The sequence below is a fragment of the Larus michahellis genome, chromosome 19, assembly GCF_964199755.1.
Source record: "Larus michahellis chromosome 19, bLarMic1.1, whole genome shotgun sequence".
NCBI classification, from domain to species: domain Eukaryota; kingdom Metazoa; phylum Chordata; class Aves; order Charadriiformes; family Laridae; genus Larus; species Larus michahellis.
Window position 1 is genome coordinate 6,487,685 of NC_133914.1, and position 15,640 is coordinate 6,503,324.

General features: G+C 60.2%; 2 protein-coding genes across 11 annotated transcripts in view; both read right to left on the minus strand.

Annotated features, from left to right (window-relative positions):
• SDC3 (syndecan 3) overlaps positions 1 to 4,961 on the minus strand; it is a 46,984-nt gene extending 42,023 nt beyond the window's left edge. The window contains exon 1 of the mRNA XM_074562876.1: positions 4,764 to 4,961. Within this exon, the coding sequence (XP_074418977.1) occupies positions 4,764 to 4,853 (90 nt within the window). The 5' untranslated portion in view covers positions 4,854 to 4,961. The remainder of the gene's footprint in view (positions 1 to 4,763) is intronic.
• A 7,120-nt stretch (positions 4,962 to 12,081) lies between these two features.
• The window catches only part of PUM1 (pumilio RNA binding family member 1), an 83,598-nt gene continuing 80,039 nt past the window's right edge, over positions 12,082 to 15,640 (minus strand). For all 10 annotated transcript variants that reach the window (XM_074562672.1, XM_074562669.1, XM_074562673.1 and 7 more), the window contains exon 22: positions 12,082 to 13,511. In XM_074562672.1, coding sequence (XP_074418773.1) covers positions 13,380 to 13,511 — 132 coding nt within the window. In that variant the 3' untranslated portion in view covers positions 12,082 to 13,379. The remainder of the gene's footprint in view (positions 13,512 to 15,640) is intronic.

A 15,640-nucleotide genomic window follows, 5' to 3' on the forward strand; every position in this document is an offset into this window, starting at 1 on the left:
GAGGAGCCTGCGCCCCTCAAGGAGCTCTAGGACCCTTCATTATTGTTATTTTTACTCAGTTTCGCCATGAAGTTGCTTCACCTCCTGCTCGTAAGAGGAAGGAGCCGGGGGCTGAGCACGGCTCAGGGAGAGCTGGGATATCCCTACAAACAGGGATGGATGGAGCCACCGGGCTACCCCAGCTCACGCCACGGAGCTCAAATCCACCCCCGCTGGGAGCCAGGCTGAGTCCTAGCAAACTCCTTACACGCCACATGATTTCACAGCAGCCCCCAGAGCACCCACAAGCCTCAGAAGGGAAAGACCCCGCCGTGGCCCCGATGCCAGGCTGGCCACCGGGGAGCTGCCGGCACCGGGCAAACACCGTGCTGAGAAGGGAGCCCTTGCAAACCCCCCCCAGCCCCCATGTCGGTGACGGTGGGACCCAGAGCTGCGGGAGACACCGAAACCCCCAAATCCACCTGCACGGGGAGGTGGATGCTCCACCCTGGAGCTCTGTGGGGCCGTGGGGCATCTCAGGGTCCCCTGCTTCCCACCGCCCCTCCGGACTGAGCCAAGGGTGGATTTTCAGGGATTGCAAGGAGCAAGGGATGTCATCTTGCGTCCCCTCTCAGCGGGAGAGCTCCATGGAAACACGCTCCAGGACTAAATGACAACAACCTCCCCAAGACCCTACAACGAGGAGCAGGACGAGGCCGGCCCCGGAGCCGTCCCAGGCAAAGCTCCAGCGGGGACACGGACGTGAGTGGCCGGGACCTGCGGAAAGGTTACAGCTAATTGACGCTCTCAGTAATTAAGGTGACGAGTTGATCCCTAAGCCCACGGCTCGGCCAGCCAGCCGGGGCCGAGGCAAAGCATCCTTCCCCGGCACACAGAGGGACGGGGGGTCCCCAGAGCCGAGGGGTCACACGGGGGGGCTGCAGGCACCCGCTCCCCTGGCATCTCGTCGCAGCCCAGCGCACAGGCCACCCCCGCTGATTAAGCTCGTCAGCCCGTGCTTTGCCTGTACCTAATGAAGCTGCCGGGTGCTGCCCTCTCCCCCTGCCCGCGCTGTCCCCAAACCGTCCCCTGATGCCACTCGGCTGCCACATCCCGGCTCCCCAGAGAGGTCTCCCACGGAGGAGGAGGAGGAGGAGGAGGAGGAGGAAGAGGAAGGAGCGATAACCCCAGCCCGCGTGTGGTCTGCGAGGTGGGGAGCCAGCAGCTCTCCGGCCATGCAGAAAACAGCCCGCTCTTGGATTCTCGGGTGTCTAATAAGGGATTGAGCTCACCCCTCCCTGGGCAGGGTGATGGGGGGCTCCCCCCTGCCGAGCTGCCTGATCTCCCAAACGGGTCCGGACCTCGTCCTCTCTCCGAGTGGTCCCCAGCCAGCTCCAGAGGGGGACGGGCAGGGTGAGCTCCTGAGCTTTACAGCCCTGGGAAATCCTGGCCAAAGCCACACCTGACAAGCCCATGACACAGTCGGGAAAACCCACTGCCCGGCTGGGTCTCGCCAGGAGAGGCAGCACCCCACACACCCCCCGGCAGCGCTCCCACAGGGGCACACAACGGGTTAACGGGAGCGATCCCAGCTTCCCCAAACCCGGGGCCAAGAGGGATCACAGCCCCCACCAGATGAAAGGGAAGCGCTGAGTCCCGAGAGACTCGCGACACTTCCCAAACACGCCAGCACTGCCACGTCCCTGTGCCGAGGCCAGCGGCCCCCGTCCCTCCGCGCTCCCCGGGCCAGGGCCAGGGATGGGGGGGTGTGGGCCCGTCCCGGGGAGCTCACGGGCTCGGTGCCGACGGCAGCCAGCGTTATTTGTCCGTTCTCTGCTGTGCAAATATTAATTAATTAATTCTCCGGGTGCTGCCCCGCAGAAGGCACCAGGATCCGGCAGAGGGTTTGCAGCGTTACCCAGTTGCCCGCACAACCGCAGCGGGGGAACCGGCATCCCCAAATCCGTCCCCCATCCCATTGGCACGGCACCCGGCTGGCACGCGCCCGAGCTGCTCCAAGTCGCTGCTCCCCATCCTGGTGACCCCAGGGAGAAGCTGCGACTTTGTCCAATGAGACGGAATGATTTAAAAGCCTCGGTGAAGAGAGAAGGGGAGGAGAGGAGAGACCCCCCCCTCCAGGTGAGGATGCCCGATGGCTGCTGGAGCATCCCTCCCTCATGGGGGGAGAGCAGCCTCCTGCCTCCCTTGGACTGCCTTCCCCAGCCCCGGACCTGCCCCGTGGTCCCCAGGAGCATCCCATCACCTCCCAGTCTGGAATTCAACAAGCCCATAACCTTTCCTGCCTAATTATCCTCAGCAAATGCCAGCAACCGCCTGCATCGCCATCCACCAGCCGGCAACTGAAATTCCCCAAATGGGGAAGAAGCACCCATTCAACCCACCCCGCGCCCGCCCCGGGTGACGGAGATGCCGGCACGGCCGCACACGCCTCTCGCTGCCGCGGGCACCCAGCGATGGAGGGGCGCTGCCGGCGGAGCTCAGGCTTCCCCGGATCAATGGCAAAGCGCAATATTCGGCTTAATAAACTGCCCTTTGATTCACCGTGCGAGCGGCCGCGCGGCGTCGCCGGGAGCCGCGGGATTTATCGCTGCCGGGACGAGTAAATCACGCACCTGATGGTCTTCTCAATAGCGGCTCAGGAGCATCCTCGGAAAAACCGAAGTTGCATCTGCCTCTTCAGGAGGGGGAATAACCGGTGCCGGGAACAGGCGGCAAACACCCCGCACGCACCCACTGCCCCACGGAAACAGGGGTGCCAGCGCACGGCACCCACAAACCAGAACCCCAGGAGGAGGAGGAGGGGGAAAAGCTTGGGGTTGCGCACTGGTGAGCAGCCGGGCCCTGGGACGTTCCCCTATGAAAGAGAGGAGGAGGAGGAGGAGGAGGAAGAGGAGGAGGAGGAGGCGACAGCCTTCCTCCCATTCCTCCCGAGGCGGCTGCTTCTCCCGCTGGAGCACAACCGGTTGCATGGGAAAAGCCTCTCCTGGTTGCAGGAGGATCCTTCCAGCAGAGCATCACCCAACGGCCGGCGCCCCGCGAAGTCACCCGGGGTCCCCCACACGCTCCCGCAAGCAGCTCGCGCAAGAGCCAGCGCTGGGCAGGGTGCAGGCAGGGTGCAGGCAGGGTGCAGGCAGGGTGCAGGCAGGGCTGGGTGGCTCCGGTGGAGGTTTTCCCAGCCGGAGCGCGCTGGAGACGAGGAGAAGCAGTTTTGGAAGTGCCACCAGAAACCACCGACCCTTTCCCCCCCGCGGGAATCCTCTCCCTGGAGCGGGGCTGGGAAAAGCTGCGGGGCAGAGCGGGGCGATGGCTGCGCAGGCCGGGGGGCGGCCACCCACCCCCACCCGTCCCACCAGGAGCTGGAGGGGCAAGAGAGATCCCCGGGGGCAAGCAGGGGGTGGGGGGAGCAGGTGGGGGGCGGCGGGGGGCAACCCCCCCCAAGTTTCTTCTGCCACCGGAAAGCAGGAGTGGGATTTTCCTCCCTCTCACCCCCCCCCCCCCCGGGTAATTTTTAAGGCGTGTTTCCCTACGACCTTCAAATGGCATCTGCCTGCATCCCCCTCCCCACGCACACGGCAGGGCCCCCCCATTCCCCCCCCACCACCACCACCACCACCGCCTGCCTGCTCCTGCCGCCCTCGCCCAGCCCTGCCTGCACCCCCGGGGGGAGCCCCCACCGCAGCCCTGCCCCGGGGGATGCGCAGGGGAGCGGTGACCCCCGGGGTGTGGGGCGGTGGCGGGGGGGGGGGGCACCGGCTCCTGCCCGGCCTTCCCGCTGGGGAGCTGCGGATTTGATGGGGGGGGGGTGTGCAGGCAGGGAGGGGCCGGCGCGGGGCAGGGTGCTGGGGGGCAGCAGGGTGGGGGTCCCAGAGCCCCCCCCAGCAAGGTGCCGGGACCCCGCTCCACGCCGGGATTTCACCCCCCCGCCGCCGGTCCACGCACGATGCCGAGAGCGGCGACCCATCCGTGCCCGGGGCTGGTCCCACGTCCCCCCCCCCCAACCAGCCCGGTACCGGTCCCCGCGCCCGGGGTCAGTCTGTGCCCGATGACGGTGTCCCCCCCCTCCCCCGCCCGTTGCCGATCCCGATCCCACGCCCCCCCGCCCGGTGCCGGTGCCCCCCACCCACGCACGATGCCCGTCCCAGCCCCTCGGTCCGGTCCCAGCCCCTCCCCCCCAGCCCCGACCGGTGCCGATTCACGCACGACACCGATGCCGGTCCCACGCCCCCGGCTCGGTGCCCCCCACCCGTTGCTGATCCACGCACGATGCCGGTCCCAGCCCCCCCGGTCCGGCCCCTGTGTGTCCCCCCCCTCCCGCTCAGTGCCGGTAGGCGCACGACACCGATGCCGGTCCCACGCCCCCAGCCCGGTGCCCCCCACCCGTTGCTGATCCACACACGATGCCGGTCCCAGCCCCCCCACCCCCCCCTCCCGCGCATTGCCGGTCCACGCACGGTACCGATACCCGTCCCACGCCCCCACCCCGGTGCCCCCCACCCTTTGCTGATCCACGCGCGATGCCGGTCCCCAGCTCCTCGGTCCGGCCCCAGTCCCCCCCCACCCTCCCCCGCCCGGTACCGATGGCGGTCCCACTGCCCCCCCTCAGCCCGGTGCTGCTCCCCCCGCACCCCCCACACCCCGCGCCGGTCGCGCTGCCCGGGGCCAGCCCGCGCACGACGCCGGTGCCCCCCACCCGTTGCCGGTCCCCGCACGATGCCGGTCCCCCGGTGCCAGTTGTCGTCCCCCCCCCACCTCCCCGCACTCACCAGCGCGGCGGGGGCGCCCAGCAGCAGCAGCAGGAGCAGGAGGAGGCTCCGCAGCCCCCGGGGCGCCGGCGGCGGCACCTCCCCGGGCATCTTCCTGCCGCAAGGACGGCTGGCGGCGGCGGCGGCGGCGGCGGCTGCAGCGGCGGCGGGAGGCGGCGGCGGGGGCGGGGAAGGGCCTTTGTTGCCGCCGCCCGCGGGAGGCGGTGTGGGTGCGGGCCGCCGCCGCGCCGCCCTCCCCGCCGCGCCCCCCCCCCCCCCCCCCGCAGGAAGCGCCGGGCCGGCCCCCCCCGGAGCACGGACACCCCCCCCCACCCCTACACACACACACACGCGGACACCCCCCCAGCCCCTCCCGCCCTCCGACCCCCGGCCCTGGCCGCGGGACCCCCCGCCCGCCTGAGACCGCCCCGCCCCGCACGGCCCCGCCGCCCGGAGCGCCCCGGGGGGAGCGGGATGGCGGGGGGGGGGACTGGGGTAAATGGGGGGGGGCTGGGGTAGGTAAAGGAGGGGACTGGGGCAAACTGGGGGGACCTGGGGTGAATGGAGGGGACACTGGTGGAGATGGGGGGGACCTGGGGTAGATGGGGGGGACCTGGGGTAAATGGGGGGACCCGGGGTGGGTAAAGGAGGGGACTGGGGCAAACTGAGGGACCTGGGGTGAATGGAGGGGACCCCAGTGGAGATGGGGGGGGGACCTGGGGTAAATGAAGGGGGACTTGGGGCAGACTGGGGGGATCCAGGGGTAGATGGGAGGAGCTGGGGTAAGTAAAGGAAGGAGGAACTGGGGCAAACTGGGGGGGAGCTGGGATAAATGGGAGGGACCCTGGTGGAGATGGAGGGGGTCTCTGGGGTAGACTGGGGGGGACCTGGGGTGAGTAAAGAAGGGAACTGGGGCAAACTGGGGGGACCTGGGGTGAATTAGGGGGAGCCTGGTGCAGATGGGGGGGACCTGGGGTAGGTTGGGGGGGACCTGGAGTAAATGAAGGGGGACTTGGGGCAGACTGGGGGGATCCAGGGGTAGATGGGGGGAGCCGGGGTAAGTAAAGGAAGGAGGAACTGGGGCAAACTGGGGGGGAGCTGGGATAAATGGGAGGGACCCTGGTGGAGATGGGGGGGGGCCTCTGGGGTAGACTGGGGGGGACCTGGGATCTGGGGCTGGGGTAGGTAAAGGAGGGGACTGAAGCAAACTGGAGGGGACCTGGGGCAGACTGGGGGGGCTCCAGGGTTAGATGGTGGGGGACGTGAGGTAGGTAAAGGAGGAGGCTGGGACAGACTGGGGGGCACCTGGGACAGACTGGGAGGACCCAGGGTTAAATGGAGGGGAGCCTGGTGCAGATGGGGGGGACCCTGGCGTACATATGGGGGGGATCTCGGGCAGATTGGGGGGACCCAGGGGAAGGTGGGATGCACTGGGGTGGGTAAAGGAGGGAACTGGGGCAGACTGGGGGGATGCGGGGAGAGATGGGAGGGCCTGGGGGCACCTTTGGGGACCCTGGAGTAGATGGGGGGGGGGAAAGGGTAGATACGGGGGGACCTGTGACAGATTGTGGGGACCCAGGGGTAGATGGGGGGAGCTGGGGCGGATGGGGGGCACCAGGGTAGATGGGGTGGCACTGAGGCAATGGGGGGGCTCAGGGGCAGTTGGGAGGGGGGCAGGAGTAGATGGGGGGGACTCAGAGGGGTATGGGCGGGATCAACAGGCTGGGGAGGGGGGGGACACAGGGGCAAAAGGGGGGGATCCTGGGGCAGTCGGGGTCACCTCAGGGTGGACGGGGGAGAGGAAGCAGGGGCAGATGGGCGCCCTGGGATCTGCCTCCAGGGTGGGACCCCCACCCTGCCCGGCTCCCTGTGCCTCCCCGCCTCGGTCAGCCCTGGATGGGTGCTGGGGCCAGGGCCACCCCCGGGCTTACAACCCAGGAGGGGAAAATCCTCCGGGCAGAGCCGGGACTCGCTCCCAGCCCTGGGCCAAGAGCCCAGCCAGCCCCACAGCCCCCTGCCTCAGTTTCCCCTTTCAAAAACCCCAGGGATAAGGGTGGGCCCAGAGGTCAGGGCAGTCCCCTGCCGTGACAGTGGCTTCCCCCGCGGCTGCCAGGTGACCCTGGGGTGACTTTGCTCGGAATTTGGGTGCTGGGTCACCCCGATGGGCCCGGAAGGCGGTAGCTGCGGGTGAGCTGGGAGCAGCCGGGGTGGGCTGGAAATGAGTTGTTTCTCACACGCGTGTGACTCCTCCTAATGGCTTTCGCACGTTTGCTGTGAAAAGCCTAAAAATATACTCAGATTCTCATAAAAAAAAAAACAAACAACCTCATCTGAATGCAAAATATAAGCCGGGAGGGGGGGTCAAGGGGGGAGCAGGGGGGGATTACCTGGGAGAAGGGGCATTGCCCTCCCAGCAGGGCCGGGTTCGGAGGGAAAATCAGCCAAATTCAGCTGCAAATTGAGGGGCGGCCCCCGGCTGGGGGGAGCTGGGGCGCGACCCACGGCAGAGCATCCTCCCCGCTCCCCCCCCCCGCCCCGGGATGGCAACCTCAGAACAACCCTCCTCTTCGGGGGTGTGAAAGATCGCGGGGGGGGGCTCTGCCTCGGCGTCCCCACACCCCATATCTGGTTCAATTTTAATATTTAGTTACTTTATATATATATTTTTTTTTTTTTAAAGTGCATTAATATCATCAGCGAGAATTCGGGGGGGGCGCAAAGGCGGGGGAAGGGCTTCGGGTGGTGCAGGGGGTCCCTCGGGGATGGGTCGGGGCCCGGGGGGGGAGGTTCGGGGGGGGGGGGGGCGCTGCGGGGGGGTCCCTGGGGCCGGGGAGGGGACGGGAGCGGGGACAGCGGCGTTGTTGGGGCTGCACCGCCCCGCCGTGGCCGCCGCCACCCCTGCAGCTCCGCCGCCACCCCCCGCAGGGGCCGCAGCAGCAGGACAAGGTCCCCGCGGGTCCCCAGCAAGGGGTTGTCACCCCAGAGGTGGCCCCCCGAGGGGTGTCGGAGGGAGAGAGGGGCCTGGACACGAGAGTCGGGGTCTCACGGGAGGGGCCGGGGAGGGGGGTGGACACTGCCCGGCTGCCACCGAGTCCTTTTCCACCCCACTGTGGCCACCTTGAAAGCAGGAGACCTTGTTCTGTTGGGTTGGGATGGATCCCGGCTGACGTGATGGGCCTTGGGTGTCCTGATGGATCCCGGCTGATGTGATGGGCCTTGGGTGTCCTGATGGATCCCGGCTGACGTGATGGGCCTTGGGCGTCCTGATGGATCCCGGCTGATGTGATGGGCCTTGGGTGTCCTGATGGATCCCGGCTGACGTGATGGGCCTTGGGTGTCCTGATGGATCCTGGCTGACGTGATGGACTTTGGGTGTCCTGATGGATCCCGGCTGACGTGATGGGCCTTGGGTGTCCTGATGGATCCTGGCTGACGTGATGGACTTTGGGTGTCCTGATGGATCCCGGCTGACGTGATGGGCCTTGGGTGTCCTGATGGATCCCGGCTGATGTGATGGGCCTTGGGTGTCCTGATGGATCCCGGCTGATGTGATGGACCTTGGATGTCCTGAGGGATCCCAGCTGAAGTGATGGATCCTGCGTGTCGTGATGGATCCCAGCTGACGTGATGGATCCTGCCTGACACGATGGACCCCAGCTGACACGATGGACCCCAGCCTCTGTGATGGATCCTGGATGTCATGACGGACCACAGCAGTTGTGACAGATCCTGGCTGATGTGATGGATCACGGCCAATGTGATAGATTCTGGCTGATGGGATGGTCTCCAGACGATGTGATGGACTCCGGGTGTCATGGTGGACCCTGGCTGACATGATGGACCCCAGTGACATGATGGACCCTGGCTTATATGCTGGACCCCAGCTGATGTGTTGGATCCCTGGCGTTGCGATGGACCCTGGGCATTGTGATGGACCCCAGTTATTATGATGGATCCTGGCTGACATGGTGGACCCCAGCTGTTGTGATGGACCCTGGCTGAGATGATGGATCCTGGCTTATGTGATGAACCCTGGGGGTTGTGATGGACCCCAGCTGATGTGATGGACCCTGGCTTACATGCTGGACCCCAGCCAGTGTGTTGGATCCCTGGTGATGTGATGGACCCTGGGGGTTATGATGGACCCCAGCTGATGTGTTGGATCCTGGATGTCTTGATGGACCCCAGCTGTTGTGATGGACCCTGGCTGAGATGATGGATCCTGGCTTATGTGCTGGACCCAGGGCACTGTGATGGACCCCAGCTGACATGATGGATCCTGGGTGTCCTGATGGACCCCTGGTGTTGTGATGGTCCCCAGCTGGTATGATGAATCCTGGCTTATGTGACAGACCCTGGGTGTTGTGATGGACCCCAGCTGAGATGGTGGATCCTGGCTGATGTGGTGGACCCCAGCCATTTTGATGGACGCTGGCTGACATGATGGGTCCCTTCACATCCCTTCTCCAGCAGTGACCAGCAGCCATGCTCTGGAGTAAAGCAGGGCCCACATGGAGTGACCCGGACGTATCCTTCCCGACAGGCCCCCGCTGTGTCCCCTCCCTCCCCCCGGCAGGGCCATCACTGCTGGCCGTGGGGCGGCTGCCCAGGCTGGGCCCCCACCGTGCCAGCGCTCGGGCCGGATCCTTCCCCCGGGGCCAGGCTGGGAGCGGGAGTTTGCAGGTTTGGGCAAGAGCTAAACCCATGGGATTGTTCCTGAACACCTTCGCTGCCGTGGGGGGGAAGGATGCCCAGGGTTAACCCCCCACCCGCGGGGGTCCAGAAGAAGAAACACGGAGCCCGAGCTCTCCGACCTCACACCTGAGATATATACTCAATGCTAAATTAAATTAAACTTTAATAAATAAATGTATATACCTATCCCTTCTTTTCACCATGTTCTGGCCCAAATTGGCAGCCACACTGCTGCTGAGCTGCTTAAACACCATGGCTTAAAAGAAGCATTAAAGAGATTTAAGAGCCATAAGAGCCAAAACGTCCAGGATGGGGGACCCGAGTGTGACCCGCGTGTGACCCACGTGCCCCGGTAGCCCTGCTGGCTCGCTGCCGTGGCTGACGCTCGTGGCGGAGAGGCACAGGCTGGCTCCGGACCCAGGGCAAAGAAGGTGTCAGAAAGCCCAGGTCAGCTCCCTCCGCTGAGTCTGACGACGACGGGTGTGAAAACGGATTAAGGCCACCCCCGGGCGGCAGGGACCCAGGGGGCTGGTGAGGGCTGAGGGACCCAGGGGGCTGGTGAGGGCTGAGGAGGAGGAAGCGGCAGCGTGGGAAGGATCGGTAATTTGAGACACGCTCCAAAATCAACCGTTTTAATGCCCCGAGCCAAAAAACTAATTTCCCGTAAAATGGGCAGTTTCTTCCCTTCCATTAATTTATCACGCCTCACCCCGTTTGCCTAAGTGCTCAAACTTATCAATATTTCCCAAATTATTCTGATTATAGCCTTCAGAAAAGGGTCTTTACATCCAGCAGCTGCCACAGGGACAGGGAAGGTCCTTTACGCTGGCAAATGAAGACCAATTGGTGGCAAGAGACCAATTTTTCCCCCGAGCCAGAGTGGCGGTGGGGTCGCGTTCAGCAGCACAGGGATGGAAGGCAGAGCCGGGGCTTCCCGGAGAGGGGCAGTTGGGGGAATAGAGGACAAAGGCAGGTTGGGAAGTCGCACGAGAACATGGTCTGGGCAGCAGATGATGGTGGTGGGACAGGGATGAGCAGCACAGGCCTAACTGTGCCCACCCAGCGCCAGGCTGGGAGCCGAGCGGTACCTCTGGGGAAGGAGAGCTCGGGATTGGGGAAAGGCTCCGTGGAAACACCAGCTCGGGGTTCACTGTTGCTTTTCTAGTTCTCAACGAACCAGAGAACCATCGGTTCAGCTGATGGTTCTCTGGAACCATCAACCACCAGTGCTGAACCATCGCGGCACTCACTGGTGCAACCCCACCTCGCCTGCCGGGTGCAGCTCCCAGTCCATCGCCACACCCCAGCAAGGCAAGAGGAGGATCTTCTGCACGACCATCAACCCCATGGACCACCAGCCCCAGCCTGCAAAGGGGGCAGGAGGGAGGCAGGAGGAAAGCAGCAGAGGACACCCTGAGGGGAAGATGAGGGGGACCCTCCCCTCTCTGCAAGAGCTGCAGCGCTTCAAATGACCAAGAGACACAACCATCAACGCCATGGACCACCAACCCCAGCCTGGAAGAAGGGCAGGAGGTGGAAAGCAGCAGAGGACACCATGAGGACAAGATGAGGGGGACAAGGGAATGTTGCTCCCCCACCTCTCTGCAAGAGCTGCAGCATTTCAAATGACCAAGAGACACAACCATCAACTCCATGGTGCACCAACCCCAGCCTGGAAGAAGGGCAGGAGGGAAGCAGCAGAGGAGCAGAGGACACCAAGAGAAGATGATGAGGGGGGCCAGGGAACGTTACTCCCTCCCCTCTCTGCAAGAGCTGCAGCGCTTCAACTGACCAGGAGACACGGGGTGGTGGTTCACCGCCAACTTGCTGCCAGAGGATGATGGAGGCTGTGGGTGCCTTGAGTTTATCCGGCCTCTGAAGAGGGTTGGATGTGCTCAAAGATGGCAGGGGGGGGTGAAAAGCCAAAATGCCAGCCCCCAGGAGGAGGGGGACAACGGTGGGGGGCGGAGGTACAGCCGGGGCCGCTCTGCTCTTCATTCCCCACGCGCCAAGGGGGAAAAAACTGCTCTTAAATAAAGAAAACAAGAGGTAAAAAGCGGCGGGGGTGAGACCTTCCGGGAAAGCGTTCCAAGGAAACAAGGCAGGCAGATTCCAAAGTTCTGTATTTTTTCAAAATAAAGATCACACGTTGTTTAGAGACAATCTACACAAGAGTTACAAAAAATAGTCGCCCAGGCATAAGCATACACAGGTTTGTTAATTATACACATATGGTTACAAGTGTGCTTGCAAAAAAGTTCATTGGAAATATACACAAGGCTCTGTAAATGTACACCGTGTAGTGTTACAAGTCTATATTCAAACAAGGAAAATTGACAGTATGTTACATTCACTTACAAGTAGACAAAATGCAAAATACAGTTCATCTTCTGTACAAAAAAAGGGGGGGGGGAGGCGATTCACACTTTACAAGGTGAAAAGGGGACTCTGATTGTAAGGAAAAAACGAGGGGGGATCCTGTACTTTTGCACTTTTTTTTTTGTTTCTTACTGTCACAAAATAAGCAAAACATTACTTTTTAAGATTCAAAAAAACCACTATTTTTGAACTGAATCATTTCTGTATAACATTTAGAAAGGATCGCTACCGTTCAACTAGGTGACAAATAAAACCAAGCATTTACTTTTTATTTCTTTTTTTTTTTTTTTTTTTTTAAACATTAACTAGGCTGTATAAAGAGAACATTTCCTTCAAAAGAAAAAATTTACTTCTGGTTGAAATTACAATTTACAATATACAACACTATATGCTACGACCATAAAAGGTGTGAATATACACTGAAATGCACAGGTTTGGCTAATTCTTTTTTTTTTTTTTTTTTTTTGCTTTTCTTACCAAAAAAAAAAAAAAAAAAAACGGGTTGGTTTTTTTTTTTTTTTTTTAATGTCGATTCAAACTTCTCCACATTTACATTACAGAGGTTTACAAATGTACAATTGTACAGTCAGAAGTATGTTCCACTACTAGGGTACATTATAGATACAGATCAGACATCAAAACAAGAAAATACTACAAATTTTTATATATGTAAAGTCTACACCAAGTATACACTATATATTTATAGAAGCAAGACCAAAGCCGAGTTGGATTTTTTTTTTTGTTTTTTTTTTTTCCTTTTTCCTCATGCTAAATAATCAAATTGTGTCTCTCCATGTTAACAGAACAAACCGAGTAGGCAGTAAACAAGTACCCCCCCCCACCCCCCCTTTTAAAAACTTTCCGGGTGCGTAAACGTTTTCTTCCCCAAAACCGCCAGCTAAGCCACCTCCTTTAGCATGTTATACTCAAAAAAAAAAAAAAAAAAAGAAAAAAAAAAGAGCAATTAAAAAGTTTCAAAACCTTAATTCTTTTCCCTTTTTTTTTTTTCTTTAGCAACTTGAATCTTTTTTATCTTTTTTTTCATATTTATAGAGAGCGTTAAATGCGTTGTTTTGTGCCACGGAACTAAAATTCCACCTTCTCGCCGACTTTCGACTAAAAGGAGAAAAAACCCAGGTATTTGCAAAAAAGTCGTCTGCAAAAGGCGGATGAATTAAAAACTTTTTTTTTTTGTTTGTTTGTTTGTTTTCTTCAAACCAACCACCCTGAAAGTTCCCACATTTGGAATATAGATACAACAGTGAACAAAAAAAATGTGGCCTTCCATGTACATTTGATACCTATGTACAAGTATTCTATACACCAGTAAAACAGCAGGGCAATTAGTTAATTAAAAAAAATAATTAGTACATGTTATGCATAATAAAATTAAAGAAATTTACAAAGGCTTTTTTCTTCTTCTTCGTTTTTTTTGTTTGGTTGTTTTTTGTTTTTTTTTTAAGCAGTTTCGCAACCAGAAAACGTTTTCTAACTGTATATCGGAATATCGTCGGTTGCTGGTTGTAGGTGCCGATGGGCAGCGAGCTCCTCCCCAGGGACGCTTCAGATGATGCCGTTGGGTGGCCCACAGATGGGCCCCAGGTCCACCCCGTTCTTCATGTAGTATTTCTCCAGCTTGGCCAAAATGTGTTTGCCGTAGGTGTATTTGCGCAGGGTAGCGATGTGAGGCCGGATCTAGGAGACAGAAGAAGAGCGAGGCAAGTTTAGGAACTCCAATTACGGCCACGGCGACGCTGAGCGAGCCCCCGGGTACCGCGCGGGCAGGGTGCCGGCCACCAGCAGAAGACCACAAAAATGCCCTTTGCTGTAATCGCCCCAATTACTGCGAATCAAGTTAATGTCCCATCGCCCACTGATGTCATTTTTAGGAGGAACTTCTGGTCAAGAAGTTGGCGTTATCTTAGAATCACAGCATTGCCCAGGTTGGAAGGGACCTTTCAGATCGCTGAGTCCAACCATCAACCCAACACTGCCAAAGCCACCACTACCCCATGTCCCTCAGCACCACGTCTGCCCGGCTTCTAAATCCCACCAGGGATGGCGACTCCACCACTGCCCTGGGCAGCCTCTTCCAACGCTTGACAGCCCTTTCCGTGAAGAAATTTTTCCTAATATCCATCCTAAACCTCCCCTGGCACAACCGGAGGCCGTTTCCTCTTGTCCCATCGCCTGTTCCTTGGGAGAAGAGCCCAACCCCCCCTGGCTACCCCCACCTTTCAGGGAGCTGTAGAGAGCGAGAAGGTCTCCCCTTGGCCTCCTCTTCTCCAGGCTGAACACCCCCAGCTCCCTCAGCCGCTCCTCACAGGACTTGTGCTCCAGACCCCTCACCAGCTCCGTTGCCCTTCTCTGGACACGCTCCAGCCCCTCAGTGTCTTTTTTTCTGTGGTGAGGGGCCCAAAACTGGACACAGCCCTCGAGGTGGGGCCTCACCAGTGCCCAGTACAGGGGGACAGTCACTGCCCTATGGTCTTGAGCCGTGTTACTGGAATCCAGTTGGATCTGAGCATGTGGATGGGTACAGGGCTTTGTCCCAAGAGCGGGCTGGGAAGACACAACCCCCGGGTGCCGGAGCTTCCCAAGGGGGCCCTGGCACTGTGCCCCCAGCCTGGGGACAAACACACTATGGTAGAAAAGGCATCAGAAGGGTGTAGTGAAGCTGAGCAACTTTTGCTGAATCACAGAATCCCAGACTGGCAGGGGTGGGAAGGGCCCTCTGGAGATCATCCCGTCCAACCCCCTGCCAGAGCAGGGTCACCCACAGCAGGTGGCACAGGAACGCCTCCAGGAGGCTTTGGAATGTCTCCAGAGACGGAGACTCCCCCACCTCTCTGGGCAGCCTGTGCCAGGGCTCTGCCACCCTCACAGCAAAGAAGTTCCTCCTCATGTTGAAATGGAACTTCCCATGGTCAAATTTGTGCCCGTTGCCCTTGTCCTGTCCCTGGGCCCCACTGAGAAGAGCCTGGCCCCATCCTCCTGACACCCACCCTTTAGCTCTTGCTGAGCATTGATGAGATCCCCTCTCAGCCTGCTCTTCTCCAGCTGAACAGCCCCAGGGCTCTCGGCCTTTCCTCAGCACAGAGATGCTCCAGGCCCCTCAGCATTTCCATACCCTCCGCTGGACCCTCTCCAGCCGTTCCCTGTCCTCCTTGACCCGGGGAGCCCAGAACTGGCCCCAGCACTCCAGATGTGGCCTCCCCAGGGCAGAGCAGAGGGAGAGGATGACCTCCCTCCACCTGCTGGCCACACTCTTCTTGATGCGCCCCAGGATGCCATTGGCCACCTTGGCCACAAGGGCACATCACTGGCTCACATGCAACACGAGCAGGACCTTCTGCCTCCCTCCAGGCCACCAGCGGAACCTCAAAAACCTGCCACAAACCGGGAAGAGCCACTGGTATGAATTTCAGCAGCCTGTCTGAAAGAGGCACTGGGAGAGGTACGCGACGCTCCTGGGCTGAAGAGCTGTTTAACTGCTGAGGCTCACAATTAAAATATTCCCTTTGAGCAGAGAGGAGGTCTGGGGGAGCAAACTCCACCCGCTCAGGCTATTTTAGTGACTTCATGAAGTCACGTTCAATGCCACCGTAAGGACCGCAGCCGGAGCAAAGCCACCTGCCCTGCCAAAGCGCCCGACCACGGACGGCTGGCTTCGGGGCAGTAACACCATTGTGCTGCTGAAGCTCTCCTGGACACTTTTGGAGGAAGGAGACATCGGAGCAATTCATTTTTTCATCCCGCGATGAGAAATAGCCCACACCCCCAGCGCGTTCCTTCCGTAACGCACTGACAACGGATGCTTCCCG